The sequence below is a fragment of the Myxocyprinus asiaticus genome, chromosome 23, assembly GCF_019703515.2.
Source record: "Myxocyprinus asiaticus isolate MX2 ecotype Aquarium Trade chromosome 23, UBuf_Myxa_2, whole genome shotgun sequence".
NCBI lineage: Eukaryota > Metazoa > Chordata > Actinopteri > Cypriniformes > Catostomidae > Myxocyprinus > Myxocyprinus asiaticus.
In genome coordinates this window covers 38,615,483-38,640,485 of record NC_059366.1, presented here as the reverse complement: position 1 = coordinate 38,640,485, position 25,003 = coordinate 38,615,483, and the positions used below count along the sequence as shown (strand labels likewise).

The window sequence follows — 25,003 nt, the reverse complement described above, 5'->3', positions numbered from 1 at the left end:
TGGCACAGTCCTTCAGCCTGTTCTTACTTAAGATTTTATTTTCTAACCAATCAAACAAGGTTTTCCTGGAGCGGGCAATCAAAATTCCACTATTCTGATGAATGTTCCGAGTCTGGCTCGGAATGTTGATGATTTCAAACTCCAACTGTCAAACAGTTCAGTCCTTTAACCTGCTTTAAGCAGTTTTCTTGACAATCTTTCCTTTCTTTTGTAATTATACTTTAACCACAGAAATGAAGTGTTTCTAATCAGCTCTGGCCTCAGATGCTTTTCAGTTTCACAGAGTTTCCTAGCTACAAACATCAAACAAGAAAATGGGAAGAAGTGCCTACAAATAAGGCAGATTTTCCTTTCTGCTCTATATGAACATTTCAAGGGCTATGTTCACACCACAGCTGAATGTGGCCCAGATCTGATTTTTTGCTCAAATCTGATTTTTTAGTTTTTAGTTTTGTTAGATTGTTCACATGACATTTTAGATGTAACCCATATCAGACACTGGCCTGAACAGCCGACACTCCTAAACTGAGCCACATGCGTGTAGCACTCCTTGAGCATGAACAAACTCCGCCATGTTCATCATTATTGTCACTCCTCCACCAGACTCTTCCTTTCCATCCACACTCCAATCACTCTCCCTGAGCTTCTAATCACCTGCACCTACACACAATTTCACCAGCAATCAAGAACAGTCTCCATTAGTATTATACAGATCTCACTGCTCTTCTAAAGTAGTGTTATGTTATCCTCATGCTCTCACCACCCATTTCATCAGCAATTGTCCTCAACTAACTTCATTACTCTGTGCCAGTTAAGTTCATTTACTACTGTACTCACCTGCATTTCAATAAAGTTCCTGCATCTGGGTTCACTGTCCATCTGTGTGTGTTGCCTTCCTAACAATTGTAGTATGAATAATGAATTACATTTTAATAAAACATTTAATTATCCATTTTTAACGCAGATAGAACACATGCCTACACTGAAAAAAAATCCTGTTGTTTAAAAAAAAAACAACAAAAAAAAAACTGGCAGATGTGGTTGCCAGAATACTTATGTAAAAAATACAGTAAAAATGTAAACAACTTTACAGAACAACCTGTAAATTTAACAGTTTAAAACTGTTGTAATTTACATGACCATGATGGTACTATAAAAAAGTAAAAATATATATGTTAAATTTACAGTAACAACTTCATAAACTTGATATTAACCTTCTGAAACTGTAAAAATCTGCTTTTTTCTTTGGAGAAAGACCGTTGATGGGTAAAGTATTTTTATGTAGTCATTTGCCTTCGTATAGTGGAAAAATGGCATTACATACAGTACATGTAAGGTAAGACGAGTTATCTTTATTTCATATTTCCATTGACTGACTTGCATTCAACTTTTGATACAGTTTGAGAAATATAGAAACTGTGTTTTCTGAGCGAGTGACACAAGCAAAGAATGCCATTATATAAATTTGCATTTGTATCTTTTCATTACACATATTTAATGTGCAATCCAAATAAATCACTGAACCCAACTGTTGAAACCTATACTTTTATTTGCTATTCTTAAAAAAAAAAAAAAAAAAACTGAATGCATTAACTAGACAGATATGACTTGCACTTAAAAGTTTTTAAATACAACAGGCGTATATACACTGGAAATCAAGCGGGCAAATGACGAACGTTGAGGTATGTAAATAGATTCATGTAAATATCACATTGAATCTAACCTGGCTGTTCACATCGAAGACACATTGGAAAAATTTCCACATATGAAACTGGCCCAGATCATATTTTAAAATGTCAGATTTAAAGCGCTTTTGGCTGTTCACACGATCATCCAATTAACAAATCTGTGTCACATGTGAGTGAAAAAAACAGATTTGGGCCACCTTCAGCTGCGGTGTGAACGTAGCCAAGGAGTCACCTCAGTTGAACGATTGAAGGTGATGTGATGTTCTCTGTATGTTATGTGACTTTCATTAAAGAGCCTTTCATTTAATGTGACCTCCCATTTTAGAAAGAACAGGAGCTAAACAATTACAACAGTGTTAATTCTTTGCCAAACCAAATATAAACCATCATGCTTTTTCTAGAATACCATAAGCAAATAGAAAACATGGCCATAGGAAAATACCTTCACTACAAATGACAAAAATAGAAGCCTCTTCAGTAAACAAAAAGATAACTCAAAGAGAGCAAAGTTGAAAGTTCACTTGCTCTGTTCTTCAAACTGGTGCCAACCACTGCTTAAAGACAGAAATAATGTAAGACAGAAAACCATCCTGGGCTGTTTGCAAAGGATACCACTCTCATGCCCCGCTCGATGGGGTCGGTGAGGAGCAAACCTCTAGGTGTATAGATCTTTTCGTTCTGTTCCTGGATATACATGCCGATCTTTTTCAGTATCTGTGAGGGTTAGAAAAGAGACAGATGCGAGGAGGACAAACAGAGCAAATAGCTCATAGCTGTGCATGAAAGTCAACTTCTAATCAAAAGTTTTTATATTCGGTCCAGTTCTTAACTGTAGATGATTCATTGGTGCATGTTACTCTGAATGTTTGTTTTCGTAAAACATCCTTTATCAAAATAAATTGACTCTCCACCTCTGAAACAACTTTTTTGCTGATGTCACCAAGCCAGGAAGTGAAGGTTTGGCAGGTCAACTTTGGCAGTTATCCCCTACTGGTAGATACCATAACAACATGATCTTCAATATAGGAAATCAACATATTGCTTCCAAATGTTCATGTACCCTGAAATCGACTGAGAAGCGGTTTTGGTTAGGGGGTACAGTTAATTAAATATTAATTTCTGTTGACTGTATTACATCATTTAAAACTAAAAATAACTCTAACTTGCTTTTGGCGAAACTCTGTGGAGCTTTCACTTAAAAACTGGAGCTTTTATTTGCCTGTACGTTAGAAAACACTTCCAGCTTTGGCCACTGGGGGTAGTGATTAGAATTTTAGTGTAAACAGATCGATTTCAGCTGTGTCCATTTTTCGACCTACTGTCGCCAAATTCATATTGCAAACAGTCTGGCTATAACTACACCATTATGTGTACAAAAAGCATGTTTCTCCATTGACAGACATTTAAAAGTAGCCATGTGTTCTGACAAAAATGAAATTGTTTGCAATCAAAATATAAATCACAATTTCTTTTTATTATACAGTATTTGAGTAAATGTTTCAAATCAGTAGACTTTTTTTTTTTTTTTTTCTTCTTTTTTTTTCTTAACAGCCCTCTTACTTTTTCAACATCTCCCTTCCAACCACCTGGCTCCATTCTGTTGTGTCCCATCCTAAAAAAATTTCTGGTTCAGTAATCTGTTTCATTTGGAAATACGTCAGATTATGGAAGTAAAATGGTTTATGAACATTAATCACCCAATTCATTATTTTGCTATAGCTAACTTTCCATACAATCTTAATGGCATTCAGTATGAGTGTGTGCCTGTAGACTGAGGTACACTCTTGTGCTGTAAATTGCCAGGACCATTTTTGAAAACAGCAGATATGAGTTTATTTAGATAACTCTGGTTTATTTGATTTGACTTTTCAAGTGGGCATTAAAAAGGCTGCCTGTGTTTCTCAACCCCAGCGGGGTGAAACTGTGCATCACTTCTTCGCTTTGCTTTCCACTCTACAGAACCGGTTGTGAAAGAGGATGAGATGTTTGTGAGAGGGGCAAGAAAACCGATCTGTTCAGAGTTCAGTGGCCATGAACAAACTTCAGAATGAGTAATGACATACAGAGGCGAACGCAACAGCACCTCTATCTATCTATCTATCTATCTATACATACATATAAATATACAGGTGCATCTCAATAAATTAGAATGTCGTGGAAAAGTTCATTTATTTCAGTAATTCAACTCAAATTGTGAAACTCGTGTATTAAATAAATTCAATGCACACAGACTGAAGTAGTTTAAGTCTTTGATTCTTTTAATTGTGATGATTTTGGCTCACATTTAACAAAAACCCACCAATTCACTATCTCAAAAAATTAGAATACATCATAAGACCAATAAAAATTGAATTGTTGGCCTTCTGGAAAGTATGTTCATTTACTGTATATGTACTCAATACTTGGTAGGGGCTCCTTTTGCTTTAATTACTGCCTCAATTCGGTGTGGCATGGAGGTGATCAGTTTGTGGCACTGCTGAGGTGGTATGGAAGCCCAGGTTTCTTTGACAGTGGCCTTCAGCTCATCTGCATTTTTTGGTCTCTTGTTTCTCATTTTCCTCTTGACAATACCCCATAGATTCTCTATGGGGTTCAGGTCTGGTGAGTTTGCTGGCCAGTCAAGCACACCAACACCATGGCCATTTAACCAACTTTTGGTGCTTTTGGCAGTGTGGGCAGGTGCCAAATCCTGCTGGAAAATGAAATCAGCATCTTTAAAAAGCTGGTCAGCAGAAGGAAGCATGAAGTGCTCCAAAAGTTCTTGGTAAACGGGTGCAGTGACTTTGGTTTTCAAAAAACACAATGGACCAACACCAGCAGATGACATTGCACCCCAAATCATCACAGACTGTGGAAACTTAACACTGGACTTCAAGCAACTTGGGCTATGAGCTTCTCCACCCTTCCTCCAGACTCTAGGACCTTGGTTTCCAAATGAAATACAAAACTTGCTCTCATCTGAAAAGAGGACTTTGGACCACTGGGCAACAGTCCAGTTCTTCTTCTCCTTAGCCCAGGTAAGATGCCTCTGACGTTGTCTGTGGTTCAGGAGTGGCTTAACAAGAGGAATACGACAACATGTCTGTGTGTGGTGGCTCTTGATGCCTTGACCCCAGCCTCAGTCCATTCCTTGTGAAGTTCAACCAAATTCTTGAATTGATTTTGCTTGACAATCATAAGGCTGCAGTTCTCTCGGTTGGTTGTGCATCTTTTTCTTCCACACTTTTTCCTTCCACTCAACTTTCTGTTAACATGCTTGGATACAGCACTCTGTGAACAGCCAGCTTCTTTGGCAATGAATGTTTGTGGCTTACCCTCCTTGTGAAGGGTGTCAATGATTGTCTTCTGGACAACTGTCAGATCAGCAGTCTTCCCCATGATTGTGTAGCCTAGTGAACCAAACTGAGAGACCATTTTGAAGGCTCAGGAAACCTTTGCAGGTGTTTTGAGTTGATTAGCTGATTGGTATGTCACCATATTCTAATTTTTTGAGATAGTGAATTGGTGGGTTTTTGTTAAATGTGAGCTAAAATCATCACAATTAAAAGAACCAAAGACTTAAACTACTTCAGTCTGTGTGCAATGAATTTATTTAATACACGAGTTTCACAATTTGAGTTGAATTACTGAAATAAATGAACTTTTCCACAACATTCTAATTTATTGAGATGCACCTGTAAATACAATATATAAATAAATAAATATATATATACAATTATATTTTTCTTACTATCACCCATATAGAGCTGGTGCTCTTTGTGCCATTCTGTCTGGTCCTTTTCGTATCTATATTGCAGAAATAGTAAGAGTACTGTAGTATAGTAGTATCCCGTTGCAAAATGAGCCACTGGGTTGCACTTTCTTTCTTTCGTTTTTTTTTTTTTATTTATTTTGTTTTAATTATAGCACAAGAAAGGTAAAGTAGCCTATACAGCACAACAAATACAAATTAAAAATGAATGAGAAAAAATATTTTGGAACCAAGGCCACGTTTAGCAGTACCCTTGCATACACAGTACTGTAAATGACCTCAAAACTAAAAGACATGGACTAAAAGCTACAAAACTCCAAATTTACTTTTTACAGGCTTTTTTTTTAGAGGTGCACTCTATTTGCATGCCACATTATTGACGCCTGTAAGTGTGCATTAATAACATATGTATGCCTTCATTTCTTAGATTTAGTATTTTTATTATAAAATTGTATTGAAACCAAAGGTTGAGAACGGCTGCTCTACAGAAGGAAAGGTCATTGTGTGATTTACAGTCTTAAGCCTTGACTTGTGACAAAGTGCAGCTAACTCTAAATCTTTGTCTTTGCTGCCCTGACTTGTGTGTGCAATCACTCGTCTTTGATGAGGAAGATGCTTATCTAGCTGTAGCCTGCAGGGTGAGGGAACTCATCCATGTCCACTCATGTGTGGCCTCCTGACAGCTGGTGCTGCAAACAATGATGCACATCTTGGGTGGGTGCAGTTTATCAGAGTTTGCCATTAAGGTGGGCATATTTACAATCTAGAGTTTACAAACAACTCTCTGCAAAGACCTGATGCAGGGGCGTCATTCATTTGATTTGTTTGAGGGGGCACCAGTGGCGAACTGCCCTGGCTCACTTGGTTCCCTAGGCAAGATAAACAAATAAATAAATAAATGAAATACATGCTTAACTGGCAATGCTAAAACTATGTAAAGTAGGTTACTATATGTATGTTCATAAATGGAGGCAATTAAACCGTATATAAAGAATTATCATAAAAACAAATTAGGAACTTTAAAGTTTTCATTTTGTGTGCAAGCAGAGCTATGTTCATGTCCTGATCTGGTATGCAATTTTTGAAAACCAAACAAAACTGCAGCTTGATAGCCAGCAATCACAATACACATCAGTTGTATGCAAGAGCAGGCCATTTTACTAGTTATATCCTTTTGTGTTCACTGCAAAACATGATTAGAAATAAGATTATTAGAAATTTTTGTATGGAGGTAAATGACCAGCTGTCTGTCTGTTTTCTGAAAAGTTTTATTTTCTGCATGTCTTCACATCTGAAAATTTGTTTCATTATATGGTTTAAGATGTTAGTCTACATGTAGCATACTCCAAGGCAAGCAATGTACACTTGAGCTCTCTAGCGACATCTGTTTTTGAAACATAACATTGTAAGCAACTTGCGGAGGAACATTTCACATGAGTTGTGGTTCGGCACTGCTCTTCTGGCAGATGAATCTCATGGTTTGAGGTCACATGCTTTGTCTGTGGTCACTCGGGGTCTGAGATATTTACCTGCAGATCAGAAGTCATTGCGTGCCATTTTCATGTTGATATTATGTTGTTTGTTTAAACATTTATAACCAATATATAACTTATTTTGAGGAAGATAACACTCTTATTTACATATTTTAATAGAATTATTCAAGTGTCTTAATTCTCTACACAATACATATTAATATTTGTATTGTGCTACACATAGCCTACCAATTCAAGAGGTGAAACTTGTGAAATGGCTAATATGAGTTCAATTGAAAACATTACATTTTTATAGTACTATCTAAAGCCTCAGTAGGTCTATGCAAACCATATGAATTTAATATAAAAACACAAAAGGATGATTCAGTAATGATGGATATGAAATATACTTTATTGAACTTGAAAATAATATTCAGAAATATGCAATATAACAGTTACAATAATAAAGGTGTAATAATTTATTTGTGAATAAAGTTTTAATAGAGAGATGGCTTAACTTCTATCGGAGGCTACACATAGCCTATAGAGCAAACACAATAATACTATAGTAACCATGGTATTTGTAGTAAAACCACAGTAATCACTAGACTGCAATATTATAATAGTACAATATTATAATAGTAAAACCATGGTTAATTGTATCTAAACCATGCCCCCCCCCCCCCCCCCCCAAAAAAAAAAAACATGGTTACTACAGTCTACAATGTTACTAAAGTAAAACCATGGTTTCTGCCAAAAAACATGATAACTACAGTCTTGATTACTACAATATTACTATGGCTATTTATTGCGAGGGAACCCAAAATAATTGAGACAGAACGCAACACTTGTTGTGAGGGAATTCCCAGCCTGTCCTCAAAGGGGCTTTGACAACAAAATTTCTGTTTATTAAAATATTTTTTTTTTTTGCAGTGTTTTGAGCGACATGAATTGGTGAATTAAGCCTTTAAAGCAAATGATTTGTGGAATGTGCAACTTGATTGGCTGACCACATTTAGCAGAGTTGCATAGAAATGAAGTACAAATTCTTTGTTACTGTACTTAAGTACAGTTTTTGAATAGTTGTACTTTACTTGAATATACATATTTCTGTTGATTTTCACTTTTACTTCACTACATTTTGAAGAGAAAGGTAATTTTACTTTTACTCCGATAAAATTCTCTCGACCCTTTCAACCAACAGTTTGTTGCTATGTTGTTGCTTTGCTGTTGCTATGTTGTTCTCGATGTTAGTAGCACATTGCTATGCAGTTGCTAGGGTGGGTGGTTACCAGGTGGTTGCTTACTGGCCCACATGAAAAGAGCCCATCCACAAGTCTCTGATCTGGTCATTAAATAGGGCTCATTCTAAATATCACCTTCCTTCAATGTTTCAATTTGTTATGGACTGTTTTTTTTTTTTTTCTTCATATCAATCATATGTCAAATCCACACCTTTTCAGGACATAACCTGTATAAAGAGTATTTCAGTTCAGTTATGTTGCAGTTTATGCTGCATTTAAGTCCTACTGGGAAGTTTGTGCTTATGAGTTCAGAAGTCGTAATTGCGATGCAATGTGCTTTCAAGTGATTTTTAGTAGGAAAGAATACGCCTATTTTTCAATTTCTTATTTCTTTCTCTTTTTTTCACTTTTTTGCTTTTTTAGCACCAGTGCAACAAAATTAAAGGGATAGTAAAATGAAAATTCTCTCATTATTTACTCACCCACTTGAAATCTCAGGTGTGTATGACTTTCTTTCTTTAACAAAACTCATTTTTAGACAAAAAGAAAAATATCTTAGCTCAGTAGGTCCTTAAAATGCAGGTGAATTGAGATTTCTCTTTTGAAGCTACAAAAATCACAGACAGTCAGCATAAATGTCAACCATACAACATCAGCTGTTAAATTAATATCTTCTAAAGTGACACGATCGCTTTGGTGCAAAAAAATAAACATATTTAAGCTGGAAGAGCAGCACTGTTTACAAGTGAAAAGGAGGAACGCTGTACAGTAGCTTGGTTGGTTTTGGTTTTGATCTGTATTTATCTGTTTCTTTACTCACAATGGTGCGTTTGTTTGCTTATCCTGGATGTCTCATCTGAGTGGAGAACATGAGATTACGTCAGTATAATGGCAACGTGAGTATGTCACACGAGAGTCCGCTTGGTCTAAACCCTCTCATAAAGCTTAACCTCATGTTGGATTATAGTTAAAAAGTATTTAAATATTGATCTTTTTCAAACCAAAAGTGATCGTATTGCTTTAGAAGACATTAATTTAACTGCTGGAGTCGTATTGATGATGTCAATGCTACATGGAGAGGGTTCCCTCATGGGGGCTGCCATGTTGAGATCACATGACCAGCTGAATACTACTTGCATAATCTCAGTAGCCACCACATTATTGGACACTTTCACACTTGAAGTAAAATAATCATGGTTGACTGAATAGTGAATTTCTGCAATGGCCTCTGTAACTAAAAACTATTGATTTTGAATGACACTGCATTCACACAGCTAGGTGTCACTGTAAGTCAAAAATGACAAACAAAAGAGTTAATGAGTGCACCTTTAAGTATGACTAATGGATACTTTATACAACACTGACCATTAGACATGTGAAGGGGAAATTTCATCTTACAGCATTATAGAGAAACACTTTCCCCCTACAATACTTAATTATAAATGTAATAATCAAAGATACTAATTATTCTTTTGTAAATGCACTTTAAATAAACTTGGTTAAAAATCATTGGGCATTGTGCTTTCTGACCTAATGTGACCTTAAATTCAACATCATAATTTTTCAAACATGCTAAAGCATGAAGATAAACGTGGAACAAGAAACAGAGAACTGGCAGGCACTTTCAGCTTTACGTGTTTTATCTCAGGTGGAGCACACCTGTGAAGAGTAATTAGTTGCCTTTTGGAAGTGTACCACAGCACAGAATGCCATGTTATGATTCGGTCAGATATGCCTACAGGAGAACAGGTGCACACTTGAAGGAAACCATTGTCTAAGTACGGCATATCCATGCATATCAAACCTTATCTCAACTTCATTTGACTGCTGTTCCAAAATGATTTCCATCTGCTACTCTGAATGTGTGTGGTCAGATTTTGAATGGGCCGGCACATCAAAATGCACTTTCAAATGTTTAGATTCTTTGAGAATTCTTGGGTGACCAGGTCTGAATGCTCATCTTTGATCGTCAAAGCCATCCATGGGCCAGAATCTGTTCTCAAGCATAGATCTCAGAACTGACTTTGTGATGAATGTTTACTGCTTTGTAAATTAATCAAGAGAAGACTATATCTCAGTACCTTTTCATAGCGTGTCTCCATGCACAGGAAGATGATATAGGCCGTAGCACAAGCCAGGCAGCCTTCCAAGCAGGACTGGCCACCAATCTTTTCAGCTTCTGCATAATATATGTTGAGTGTCTTCACAGTTTCCTCGAACAGACTCCTCTCAATCTGCACACAGTATTCAGTTACAACAATGTGAGGCTTTTACACTAACAGAAATAGAGTACCCCCTCTATTGAATACTCTCTTTGATCGTGCCATTCACTCTCACTTCTGTAAGAACACTTTCACTCTGAAGCAAGGCTGTCACTTACTGTAAATTCACAGGGCCCAGGACAATATTCTATGGGTGTTTTATAGTCTAATTTTCTAAACCACATATTCAGACTGCTCGAGTTGCACTTACTTTGCAAAAGTTGACTTGAGACTTAAAGGGATAGTTCATTCAAAAATTTAAATTCTCTCATCATTTACTCACCCTCATGCCATCCCAGATGTGTATGACTGTCGTAATCTGCATAACACAAAGACTTTTAGAAGAATATTTAAGCTCTGTAGGTCTTAAATATTGATCTGTTTCTCACCCACATCTATCATATCGTGTCTGAAGATATGGATTTAACCACTGGAGTCATATGGATTACTTTTCTTCTCCCTTTATGTGGATTTTGGAGCTTAAACATTTTGGCACCCATTCACTTGCACTGTATGGACCAACAGAGCTGAAATATTCTTCTAAAAATCTTAATTTCTTTTTTTGCAGAAGAAAGTCATACACATCTGGGATGCCAGGAGGGTGAGTAAATCATGAGAGAATTTTCAATTTTGTGTGAACTATCCCTTTAAACTCCAAATTAAAATCTTCATACAAGAAGAAATATTTTCTTTGAATATTGCAACACTGTTCAGATACTGTACAGGGGAGCCTCTCAAGCACTTTCTGTTACTTTCTTCTGTGAAAATGTGGGTCTGCTCACTTTTTCTAGGAAATCCCTAGAAATACAGTACAATATTTTTTAAATATATGAAATTAATCGCTCTACAACAAGGTTTAGAAAACGTCCTGGTTACTTTCGTACCCTCTATTCCCTGATGGAGGGAATGAGATGTCGTGTCGATGTAGTGACACTAGGGGTTGCCCTTGGGAACCCCAAACATCTCTGATCTTTGAGAAAAGGCCAATGGGAATTGGCGAGTGGAATTTGCATGCTACTCCCCCGGACATACGGGTATAAAAGGAGCTGGCTCTCAACCACTCATTCAGGTTTTGTGCTGAGGAGCCGAGACAGGGTTCTGGCCATTTCAGCGGGTAGTTCAGTGTTGTGGCGGGAGGGACACAACATCTCGTTCCCTCCATCAGGGAACGGAGGTTACAAAAGTAACCAGGACGTTCCCTATCTGTCACTCACTCGACGTTGTGTTGATGTAGTGACACTAGGGGTCCCTATACGAAATGCCACAACTAGCTGAACTGTGTTACGTGGACTGGCGGTATGAGACGGGCAATCCATTGCATGCCCCGTAGCCAGTGCACCCGGCCATCACGTAACCTCCCCTAATGCTCCTACGAGCGTCATACGGTCCCCCGCACCTCAGGGACAAGTCGACTGCCCAAAATGGGGACAGGCTGCCCCAGCCGTGGCCTCTTCTCTTCTTTTTTCTCCCTAAAAAAGAATGGAAATCATTCAGCTGGGGACCATAAGTGTCCGCTTCAGGGGGGTGTCCATTCCCAAGGGGAAGACACCGCGGAGACCACATCCTGCCCGAAGGGGAGGCAATTGTGTGGAAATACGTCACATGGTCTTACTGAATCTTGTCGGCAGTGTCGCATCTGGAGAATTACCGAGGTAGGTTCTACCCAGAGGGGATGGAGCTCTACAACATGGTGACCGGTGGCAGAGGGGACTCTGCCCATGGAAGCCGTGAGTTTACCAATGGGGAAACCGTCTCGTGGAAGATACATCACACGGGGTTACATACAGGCAACCAGTGCATGTGGAGCACCTACCCCAGTACAGGGCCTATTAGCACATGTACTGGGCCGGCATCAAATTTCTTACATGAATCTGCCTGCCACAGGGCTAAGGAGGAAGGACAGTCTCGTGAACACTGCTGGGGAGTAAAAAGCGCATGTCTCCCCCTCCAGGAGGGGAAAAGCGCTATACGCAAGCGGTACACCCAGCCTGTTCATACCTGACAACACACGGGACGAACTGGCTCAACCTGGAGATTGAGGAACCTCATGAAGGTATTGGGTGTTGCCCAGCCTGCTGCTCTACCGATGTCTGCCAAAGAGGCACCATTGGTCGGGGCCCAGGAGGCCACCACACTCCTGGTGGAGTGTGCCTGAAGCCCCATGGGGGGTGGCATGTCCTGGGCGTGGTATGCCAAAGCAATGGCGTCAACGACCCAGAGGGCGATCCTCTGTTTGGAGACAGCGCTCCCATTCCGCTGTCCTCCGAAGCAGACAAAGAGCTGCTCAGAGCATCTAAAGCTCTGCGTGCAATCCAAGTAGATGCGCAAAGCACACTCTGGACACAGCAATGAAAAGGTTGAGTCTGCCTCCTCCTGGGGCAGCTTCGCTTGCAGGTTCACCACCCTAAACGGGGTCGTGGGAACCTTGGGCATATAGCTCGGTCGGGGCTTCAGGACCACGTGAGAGTATTCCGGACCGAACTCCAGGCACGTGTCGCTGACAGAGAACACCTGCAGGTCCCCTACCCTCTTGATGGAGGTGTGCTCAGTCAGGAGGGCAGTCTTCAAGAGACTGCTTTTAGCTCAACTGACTCCAGGGCTCAAATGGTGCTCCCCGCTGGACCACGGAGAGATCCCATGAGGGAACGAGGCACGGTCTGGGAAGACTCAGCCTCCTTGCGCCTCTAAGGAACCTGATGATCAGGCTGTACTTCCCGAGAGACCTACCATCAACTGTATTGTGGTGCACCGCCATAGCGGCCACATACACCCTCAAGATGGGGGGGGACAGCCGCCCCACCAGCCTCTCCTGCAGGAAGGAAAGCACCGACCTAACTGCGCACCTCTGGGGGTCTTCGCGTCGGGAAGTACACCACTTAGCGAACAGACGCCACTGCAAGGCATACAGGCGCCTCGTAGAGGGAGTCCTAGCTTGAGTGATCGTGTCTACCACTGCGGGTGGTAGGCCACTTAGGTCTTCCGCGTCCCGTCCAAGGGCCAGACTGAACATTCCAGAGGTCTGGCCTTGGGTGCCAGATGGTGCCCCATCCCTGAGAGAAGAGAATTTACCAGGGAGGGGCTGTCGTGAGGAATGTGAGGGCTGAGACCCAAGTCTGGGTGGGCCAGTAGGGCCACTAGGATGACCTGCTCCTCGACCTCCCTGACCTTGCACAGGGTCTGTGCAAGTAGGCTCACTGGGGGGAACGCATACTAGCGCGGCCCCCGGGGCCAGCTGTGTGCCAGCACATCTGTGCCGAGGGAAGCCTTGGACAGGGCGTTTCAGAGCGGGCAGTGGGAGGATTCCCGGGAAGTGAACAGGCCTACCTGCGCTTGACCGAATCGACTCCAAACCAGCTGGACCACCTGGGGGTGGAGTCTCCACTCTCCTCTGAGCGTGACCTGTCACGACAGCGCGTCTGCCACTCCATCGCTGCTGACTGCAGAGGAGGAGGAACTCTTAATTCTTTAAATTAGAATTAATCTACTTAAAAACTACTTTGTTATTTGAACTTAGAATGTCAACCTGCCATGACTTTTACATATTAGATGTACATATTACATATTAATTTTGCATATTTAAAAATTACACATTTAAATTAAATATCTTTAAGAAGATTTCTTGAACTGTCAACATAGTCCTGACAATTGCTACCTTTACTTGCATGGTTTTAAACTGTTCAGTATTCTGAGCATCTCATGCACATATCTATAAATATATATTTCATGTACAGCGAAGCGCTTGCTGTCTTAAACCAATAATATCACAAGTTTACTCATCATATCAACACTTGTTGTAATAGAAAAGCTGCACTGAGATGCATTACTTGCCTTTCTTAAAGTTGCTAAGCCCAAACTACAATAATCAAGTAAATCTTTCAGTGTTTTTTCAGCATTGTTTACTTAATATAAGAACAATCTTTACAGTGAAATGTTTTTGGAAATACCCCATTTGTCATGCATATGATAATATGTGTCATGTTATACTGAAAAATAAAATGTTTTATTAAGAAGTTAAGAAAACTTAAAATAGTCATATGAATTTCTTTGAATTTCATTCCATTTTAATTCTACTTCCTTAAATTCAAATTCAAATTGCAATTCTACATCCCTTTTGCTACCTTAATTCAAATTCAATCCAAATTTCAGGAACTGATCTGGAATTGAATTGGCATTCTTCATTCAATTTTGAATGGTGCACAACCCTGCTTGAAATTTAGAATATGTTTACTCTTATTTCAAAAGATCAAGGACAATTTGAAAAACACTTTTCATAACATGACCCCTTTATATTAAGGCATTCAAAAGATTACAAGGATGAGCAATGCCTCATGGGATGCGCAACAACATAAACAATGGTTATATGATACATCAGTTGCTCCCTACCCTCTCTTGCTCTACACACAATACAACAAATACACACACATTTTTTGCATTCCTCACTTCTCTCTGTATTTGTTTTTTCTGCTTAATATGTATGGGCAGGATGGAGCATTTTTGTCTCGGCTGTCAGACAATGCCTGCAGTCAGTGAATGCTCTTGTGTTGTGATGACCTCTATGGGTCTGACTCAGGAGGAAGAAACCCACCCTGCTGTCCAGCTCTGCTGGGAACTTGGTCTGGAATTTGCAGATGGTGCCGTCACTGTAGTCTCTCTGGACAAAGACCTTGGTGGCCAGAGATGCACTGTGACGCAGCTCCTGAAGGTTGTGGAACTACAAAGAGAAACAAAATACATAGTCAAAAAAGATGGCAGACTGATGATACACAGAATTGGTTTAAAGGTTTTTAATTAAAGCATTACTAACCAAATGTAATTACACAAGTAACTGTTTTCAAACAGGTTTCCCCCATCTGCCATTGGTCCTACACCAATCTCACATCTTTGGATGAACCAATGTTGCTCAATAAAACAGAGTAATGTTTTAGCCACAGAGCTACAGTTTTTACACTTTTCAGGGTAATCAGAGAAAAATAGATTTGTGCTCCTTAAAATTGTTATACAAGTTGCCTAATAACTTGACTAATTTTGTGTCACTGAAGTCAGTGCTTTATGGTTTCTATCTCTTCCTTAACACACTGAAAGCCCACAATACAAAGTGACAAAGCTTGGCTCTATATCAAGGGTTTCTCAAAATGAAAAATGGACAGAGGCTTATAAAGCAATAATATTTTAAAATACGACGGAATATATATGTGTATAAAACATGGGCCAGAAAGAAGACAAAGTATAAATCAAAGAAAGGAAAAGAAACAGTGAGTTGTTTTAGGGCTTTATGTGCTAAAACCATCTTCACCAGCTCTGGAAATATCATGAAATAGATTAAGAGAGCCAACAACATCTGCTGGACAGAATGAGACTTGATACATCCAATAGGACAAACTTTCAGCCATAATTACCATTTGCTGTGTATTTTTTCTCCTGATTTTCTAATAGACAATACAGTCGGATGGAAATATTCCAGCACTCAGTCACTCCACTGACAGTGGCTGCAGGCAAAAATAAGCTTAATAAATTTCATTTTCAAATAAAAATAACTCAATGAATTAAGAACAGATTTTCTTCAGATTGTGGATCCTGAAGCTGTCTGTCAGAGCATACTATATCAACTACCATCTACTTTAACACACTGTAATTAATGCATCTGTTTAATGGGAAAATCTTTTTTCCTTTTTCCCCCAAATGGATAAAGTTGCTCTGGACAAAAGCATCTGATAAATGTCTTAAATATAAAAAAATATTTATTTAATTCTGATGCTTGCTAAGGCATTAATTACAATTATTCATATTTATATATTTACTGTTGATTTCAACAAACCCCTAGCCCTAACTATTGAAATCTATAGTGATCACGCTATAGACATGAATACCTCAAATTGTGCAACTTACAATTTTCTGTTCTAAACCAACAGCCCTCCCCTGCCCCCCTTTTTATTAAACATTAAAAATAAGTTTGAATAAAACACCTAAAACATAACTATCCTTCTGTAAACATACGAACATTAATATACAGTATTATTTCTACAACAGAGCCTAACATGATTATAACAGTTATGTTTTTGCAATAGTGTTCTAACTGTATTGCAACAGATACTTCAATTAAAACGTGGAATTATTATTTAGTTGCTTTATGCTTTTGTGCACCACTGTAGTCTTTTACAGTTTCAGATCTAATGTAAAGTTTCCAAACAAGTTCTTTAATCGAGACCTTGTTCTTTTTTTGTTTTGTTTTTCAGATCAAGATATAACACAAGGTTTACAGATTTATAGGTTTACAGTGGCCACAGCTGCGGTCTCATTAATGTAATTCCTGAAAGCATTGATGACAAAAAAGAAAAAGAAAAAAAGTATATTGTTAATTCTTTCTATTGATTAAATAACACAGATAATATTTAAGGCCAGCACTGAACCACACACAGAAAATGAAAAAGAATGAAAGTGGGTTTCCTTTGGTTCATATGATATATAGTTTTGCATAACCATGTTGGATTGTGAAATATAAAGATTTGGGGAAAATGCATATTTTTGTGTGCACATCTTATACGACATATGAACATGTACCCTCATTGTATAACATGTCAGAGTTTTTAAAATAAATTTAATCATTACATATTGAATTAATCCAATACCAGCTGTATGATCAGCTCTATGTTATCAACATTAATTTTATAGCTTTAATCATACAGATTTGTCCCTTTTATCACACTTAAGGCATTTTAGGTGACACATCTAAAACAACATTAATACTTTAATGAATAATAACTGAAAACTCTTTCAGTGCCTTGAGAAATAAATATTTTCTCTATGATTTCATGCATATATAGCAGTAAATGCAGAATTTAACAGCATGTTGTCATTCTTGACATCTTTAGCACGAGAAAAAAAAAGTCAGAATTAGCAACTGAAGCTTCATTAGGATGGACGTGAATAATAATTAGTCTTCTCTGTTGCCACGAGACACACAAAGCCTTTAGTTCTCTCCAGATGAGACTAGCCTAATTATTCCTGCTCTCCTCTATGGAGGCACTGCTCAGAGAGATTCCAGCACAGGTTGGGGACACTCATAATAACTGTTCTGCTGTCTGAAATCCCCAAGCAGCTGTTGGCATGTGACTAACCATGGTTGGGTTTTTCCCAGAAGATATGCAAATTATTCAAATTTGGGAGGTCATCTAAACTGTTATCGGTAAGTTTGTGGTTATTATAAGGAGAGTAGCCTTATGTAGCCAGACTTTTGACCATCAGTATAAACTCTAGTCCAGTTTTCAAACGTCTACTTAGACAGCAAAGGTCTGTCTGAACAACATGAAAAGCAACCAATCAAAGATCATTTTGTTTTTACATACGGTACCATTTAGGGGAGGGTTTATATGAAAATGCTGATACCACAATAATAGACTGCCTAGGAAAGTACTCATAGAATCAAGAATATTAAAACGGAACATACAGTTCTGCTCATGGGTATCTAGTCTACTTGCTACTAAGTGCCTCGAACAAACCTCTGAATATTTTCCAAAGATTTGATGCCACTAACCTGGAAACCTGGTCTCATAAAAACATGTTACTATACCAAATTTTTCGCAAAATGACTTTTAAATGGCATGTTGTATGTATCACACCAGTTTCCTGTTAAAATGAACACTAGATGTACACTAGATGCGCTTTTATTTCATTTCACAAAAATTATGAGTAAAAGGGCACATAATCAATTAATAAACACTTACTTTTTGCCCTGTTTTCCACACAATGCCATCTTATGACATCAAAACATTCATAAGTTTGTTTGAGTGTGATCAAACTGCGCAGGAGCTCAACTGAAAGACTGTTGCACTTGCCATGCACGCAAATAGAAACGTGAGCCGAAAGTGTCATGCAAGAACCACAAAATTACGTGGTTGCTTCAGCAATTGTGTTTTGACATTACATTTGCTTTTTATGATATTATTGGTTAGGTTTAGGTTTAAGGTTTAGGATAGGGAGGTGGGTTTTGTGATTTAAACCTCAATAGAGCACTAACCTTAAAAACTCGCTTTTAGCACCTTTCAGTGGATATTTCACCTCGGAACTGCTGCAATATGTTTAATGAGCCAAATAAAATAATTTTGGAAAAATATAGCCACAGATATGTTTTTGTTTTTTTGTTGTTGTTTTTTTTTTACTTTTGCAAATCCAGTGATTAGTCTTTCCTTAAAAGCAGTCATTCTATCAATCCTGTAACTTGTACACACAACTTTGTTTCCACTCTAGGAAGTTACACAGTGTCAGCCAATCAGGGGTGCTTTTCCCAAACTGTGATGAAACTCACTGCTTAACCACCATGATACGATGCTTTGTTGGAGAAATTAAAAAGCTAGTCACGAATGTTTCCCGAAACCATAGGAACTGTCGCACATGCATTGTTCGAATCACATTAGTTCAACATAATATAGATGTCATTAATGATGTTATGCAAGAGGTGGAGTAGTAACTTCTGCAAATATACAATTTTAATAGCTCATTTACACGTACACCAAAAAGCCATTTAATATGAGAAAGTTGCTAAAAAATGGCATGCCCTGTGTAATATGACAGATGCATTGCGCTGCAATAGTGGGGTTTCCCTCTACATCAGACTTCAGGGTTCCCCCTATGCACTTGAGCACATACGCACATGCGCACTCTTCAAAAACATTTAAACCCCACTTATGCATTAACAAACACATGAAAGTCATGCTCTCCAACATAAACCGTGTGTGATAAAGTGCTTCCTCTTAACAGTCCTTCATTCCCTTAATTTAAATCCCTTAAACAGCTGTATTTTCATTTACATGATGTTTCAGAACACAGCTTTCTGCGAAACCACGGAATGAGCAGTTTTCATAAATACATGTTTAACGTGGTCAAAGTGTTGACAGAATGAAAGGTATATATAGAATAAAAGATATAGAAGCCTCAGCAAAGTGAAATGATATCCACACAGCAAACTAACAAGGAACTATGCTTCTAACCACAGGTGAAGAAACACCAAATCTTTGGACTATGTTGGTAACGATGGAACTTGCGTCCATAATTGGCTAATGATGCTTTTGGGAAACACACCCTAGATTGGAACTCATCATTTCTGCCAGTTCTTTTGACATTTTTGTGTGCAGTATGCACAATATGACCGTGGGTGGAAAGATGAGATTATTAGTAGAGGAACTATCCATTTTCTCTAAAGCACATGCTGTCAAAGTTAGCATAGCTGTAATTGGTGAGTATGTCTGAAAGGTAGGATAGAGTCACATTTTTGAAGTGAGACCATTAGCATCACCAGCCATCATGACCCTCAGCAGTGAGGTATTTTCAGCCAATTAAAATTCATCAGTTGAGGAAAAGGTTACGAATTTTAATGAAACAGTGTGCATGGCAGAAAATCTGAGGATTCAGAGGTTGATTCCAGATGCTGCCAAAACCGAGAGGTAGTTCATAAGTAGCTGAGCAGATCTGCAGAGGCAAATTAGGAAAAGAGATGTGTAGCTTCAAGACTTCATAGGCTCTAGAGGCATTTCCTCTCCTTTCCCTCATGAATGTGGAAGATGATTTTAACCAGATGTGACAAAGGCAGAACATTAACAGCACTCAAGTTTCTTCTCACAGAAAAAGGGAAATGCTGATGTACTCTCAAACCCTTGAGAGACACCGTAGAAGAGCCAGAAATCACTTTATTGACCATGTCATGAGGGAAGGACTCCAATCAACAGAGTGATAGAAAACCTCCGTCCTGCCCTGGAGTGCTGGATGTTTAGCAGTGTTTTGGACCCATTACACAGAGAAAGAGTAAATCATCTAATAGGCCCAGTTTTAACCAGCTCATAAAAGACATTAAAAGCATTAAAATGCAATATGATATCCGTTTCAATCATGTCATGTTTGTACTCGCTGATGTGCAAACCAATTGGCAAACATTGCTGAACACAGTTGTCATACCGTAAGATTATATGTAGATTTTTATGTTCATTATCTAGACCCAGAGACACAACATATCTGTCACAATGTGATTATGTAATTGAGACAAAAAATATGAACCCCCCCCCCCCCAAAAAAAACTGATCATTAATATTCCACTTAGCAATCTACTGGATGTGGTATTATGGGTGTATTGCTCAAGGAAATGTCTTGAGTCCTTTTTTATTTGTTTATTTATTCATTTATTGATTCATTTTTGCTGTTTTTTTCTTAAAGAAATAGAAGCCCTTTTTAGGAACATTATTATTATTATTTTTGCATTTTGACATTAGTGTCATCAAAATAAAATGAATGAATGAATAAATAAATACATAACTAAATAAAGTTTAAAAAAAATAAGTTAAAATTAATTTAATATTTTAAATAGTTTTATTTTTAAAAAGTATTTTAATAAATAAATATAAAAAATAAATCTCATTCTCATTACTGTAATGTGTACAAATCTCATTACTTTTTGCATTACATGGTCTACTAACTATTGGGTTACGAGGAAAATGTGCTTAATTTTCATGAAAATACTTAAACAATGCAAAAAAAAAAAATGGGTCGAGCAGGACTGGTAACACACAGATGCCATTACAATCAAACACTGCTGATCTTAAATTTAGCACATTTTCTTATGCATGTTAATTAAATATCAGGAGACTATAAACTCAGCTTGCTGTCACCCCAAGAGACTCATTTGCTCTTAAATAGAATCTGGCTGTCTTCTGAAGCTTGTTTATGAGTGAATGATTATCATGCAAAATAGAGTTCTACAAAGAAAAAATAGGTGAGCAGCTAAGTACAGCTCAGGGAAATATAAGGATTTAGTTTGAATGTGCATTAAGCATTCGGTACCATAGCACACCAAGTCTTATTTATTTAAAAGTAAAATGACAATAAAAAATGAATAAGAAATAAACCAGCTGGTTTAAAGTAAATGCAAAACTGGCTCAGAAAAGTGAAGTTAGTTCTAAGAAAAAGTTAAGTTTGCAGATGCCATTTGATTTCACATGTTATTACCTAATGCAAAGACTAATTATATAATTTATACTTCCTAAAGTGTGACTTAAGTGTCCAAATACTTTATTGAGGGCCACTGTATGGCAATAATCTGTTTTAAAAGGACACTGAGAATTAAAGCAGTTCATGACAATTCATCACAAGTAGGCTATTCTTGTCCAAGCACCATTTATGAATTGCTACCTTTGCATATTTTTACTGGTTTTATTCAGATTATCAACTTTTAACTGACCTAACAAGGTCAGCTAATGTGCCACATACTAAAAAAATCAAAGCAATTCTGCAGATATTTAAGATTAATTGAGTGTAAACAGTGTATGAATGTCACGCCATTAGAAAATGAAGCAGCTCTTGAAAGGCCAGCGTGTTGTTCTCTAACTGCTACCAGATATGCTGAGTGCACTTGGCCGCAGGGTCACATTAAACAAATTACAGGTTGTGTTAGCTGTGACACTTTAAGAGGGTCATTACACAGTAGAGCTGCTTTCTGTCTTGCTATCTCACTGTCCTCCTCTCTTGTCCACTCTCTTACTCTGTGTTTCTTCCTTTCTCATAATAAGACCCAAAAATCTTTTCAGCTTTCAGCATTTCAACATTCAGCTTATTACTGTACAACTGTATCAGCATAATTTTCCTGGTAATATGACAGTGAGCATTACTGTAATGTGGTCTTATTTTGTTATTCTGTCATGCACATTCACTTTGCATGGTGGAAATTTAAAATGCAAATTGGGACTACTCAGATTGGAGATCACAGTTACTGCAACAAGTGACAAAAAACAGTTAATTGAAAAAGTCTAGACATGTACTCAAGTGCTATGTGTAATTAATTGGGCTTGGCCCAGGTTGCAAGTATGTAACCAGAGATGGCTGTGTTGAGTTCTACCAGCCCCTTAAAACACAACAAATCAATGTGGTGGTCTTTAAAGGAATAGTAAACCCAAAGCATCAACATTCTGTCATCATTTACTCACCCCATGTCATTCCAGTCCCATTTAATTTTCTTCCTTCAATGAAAAAGAATGGAGATCTTTAGCAAGAATGTCTGGGCTTCTGTTTTCCATACAAGAAATGTGGCTGTTGGCTGAGGAACTGTAAGTCTTTTTAAGTTGTTTACTGATAATCTTCCCTTCAACTGTACGTTTGCTCTTAAACCTCATTTGTGGTTGTGTTTTTCAAACTTGCAGCGTAACGATCAGTAACATGACGTGCAAGAACAAACCACTTTTAACGTGATTCTTAAATTTCAGTCTACTTCTCACACAAAGTTATCATATGGCTTAAAAAAGACTTTGAATATAGCACACAAATCATATGGATTACTTTTATAATACTTTTATAGTACTTTCTTAAGCTTGGCAGTATAAATCACCCTCCATGTTCATGATATGGAAAAGTGCTGCTTAGCCATTATGGTTATTTTGTAAAAAAAAGACAATAATACAGGGTTGGAGTGACATGAGGGAGAGTATTCATGGTGAAGTATTCCTTTATCAGTCATTTTGATTCCCCTGCACAAGGGTAAAAAGTACACTATTAAATTTGGAGTCTCATCGAGACTGATGAATAGCAAGCAATCCTCTAAAGGCCTTCTTAAACAGCAGCCCTGTGCTATAAAAAGAAACACATCACACATCACACATCACATGTCACAGGGACCCAAGAACTTGCATAACACAACCTGATTTATTTTCAAAAGTAGTTATTTTAAGGATTAATTGTACTTCATTTGGGAAGCTCATTGTCTAGAAACTATAAGATCCATCTAAGGAAGCATCAGAATAACAAACTCAAAGTTAACAAGCACTGAATGCTAAACTGACCAGTGAACCGAAAGAAATGCACTTGGTGCATTCTTGGATTATTCAGATGACTCATTACAACATATTTTAATAAAGACAAGCAGGATGGAGGACAACCAGAGCAAAAGATGCCCAAAGCAACTGTGTGACAGTTATTCTTGTGACAGGAAAAACATTTTCTCTAGAAAACGCTGGCTTGGTAAAAGTTAACAATCAGTTTCAAAAGGTGCATCCCAGTACAGATAACTAGGTTGCTGAGGAATAGAATTGTTTCCCTAAATGCATTACAAACAGAGGAATCTCATTGTATATTCGCACTGGAGGGATTTGCCTGCCTTTTGAATGAATCTGTAATCAAGATGGCTGAGTAAGTAGACAGAAAGTGCATTGCCATGCAATCTATACGGGTATATAAACCATTTATGATGCTATTTGAAAGGAACTGATGATGGATTTAGAGAAAAAATAACATTTTTGGGAACAGATGCCAATAAAAAAATATCCATGCTCTTATTACCTGTCTAATTGAGAATAATGACAAAATAAACGTGGCTTTATGTTTGGGTGTGTCTCTCCTCATAAGAGATCACTTGATCGATTCTTTCTACATATTTGACATAACTCATGGATTTGCATGTAAAGCAATTAATCCAAGAGTGAAAGTGTCTAATAGCAAGACGTTTAATGAGATTAAGAGTAGTATTCAGCTGGTCATGTGATTCCTAAATGGAAGCCCCCATGAGGGCGCCTCTGCCCCATGTAGAATAAAATAGCTTTTATAAGGTTACTGATAGAGTCCTCATATCATGTGAGTGGTCATGATTTTATACACGTTTCAAAATTACAAATCATTTCTTTAGAAGTAAACTTTTTTAAAGGGGAAGTCAGACAGACAGACAGATAGATAGATAGATAGATAGATAGATAGATAGATAGATAGATAGATATATAGATAGATAAATAGACAGACAGATAGATAGATAGATAGATAGATAGATAGATAGATAGATAGATAGATAGATAGATAGATAGATAGATAGATGCAAAAAACACGTTCAGTGTGAGAACAGCCCTAGGCTAGGGGATTTATTGGATTCACATTATCTGCTATGGGAAAAGCATCATATGATCAGTTAGAAAATAAATTGCAACCAAAGTCAGAACAGTCTGAAGGTCTGTGCTGAGTTTGGTGAGTGCTGCTTGAAATCTGTAGTGACAGTCAAAAATGTTGATCTTGGTTTAGGGATTTTGAAAAACCCTAACTCAAGAATATGTATGTTGGTTTTGTCAAGCCAATATAAATGAACACTAGTCCGCCAAGTAATATCGTTACATCACCTAACTGTACGCAGTTTACGGTTGCCAAGCAACGTGGCAAATTGGCGCTTAAATATGTATTTTAACAATTGTGCGGTCACATCGCTGGTTGTTTTGAAACAGCTTCGGACTCTAATACAATAATATTCTGAACTATACGATTTGTAACCTTCATTTTCCAGTGTGAATATCCCTTATGGCATTCTATCAAAACACGCAGCGTTTCCTCAAAGGCATTCCTTTTTTATTTGATTTTTTTTTTCTAAAAGTAAAGGCAAGACTAAAAACGAGTTTAAAAATGAGTAGTAGTCTATAGCCAATATAGTTTTAATAATGAGTCCGCGGGTTGTGAAGCGATGGATCTTGATTCAGTCTGTATGTTTGTCTCTGTCCAGGGTGCTGAATAATACAACAGTCTGTCCGTTTCACTCACTCAATCTTCATCAAGCCCCGTCTGCTCTTACCACAAGATATTAGTG

At 37.9% G+C, this 25,003-nt stretch overlaps 1 protein-coding gene across 1 annotated transcript in view; it reads right to left on the bottom strand.

Annotated features, from left to right (window-relative positions):
• Positions 1 to 25,003, bottom strand: part of LOC127414080 (golgin subfamily A member 7B-like) — a 29,091-nt gene that overhangs the window by 3,681 nt on the left and 407 nt on the right. Inside the window, exons 2-4 of the mRNA XM_051651813.1 lie at positions 15,002 to 15,127; positions 10,237 to 10,389; positions 2,301 to 2,402 (exon numbers count right to left, since the gene is read on the bottom strand). Of these exons, the coding sequence (XP_051507773.1) occupies positions 2,301 to 2,402; positions 10,237 to 10,389; positions 15,002 to 15,127 (381 nt within the window). The remainder of the gene's footprint in view (positions 1 to 2,300; positions 2,403 to 10,236; positions 10,390 to 15,001; positions 15,128 to 25,003) is intronic.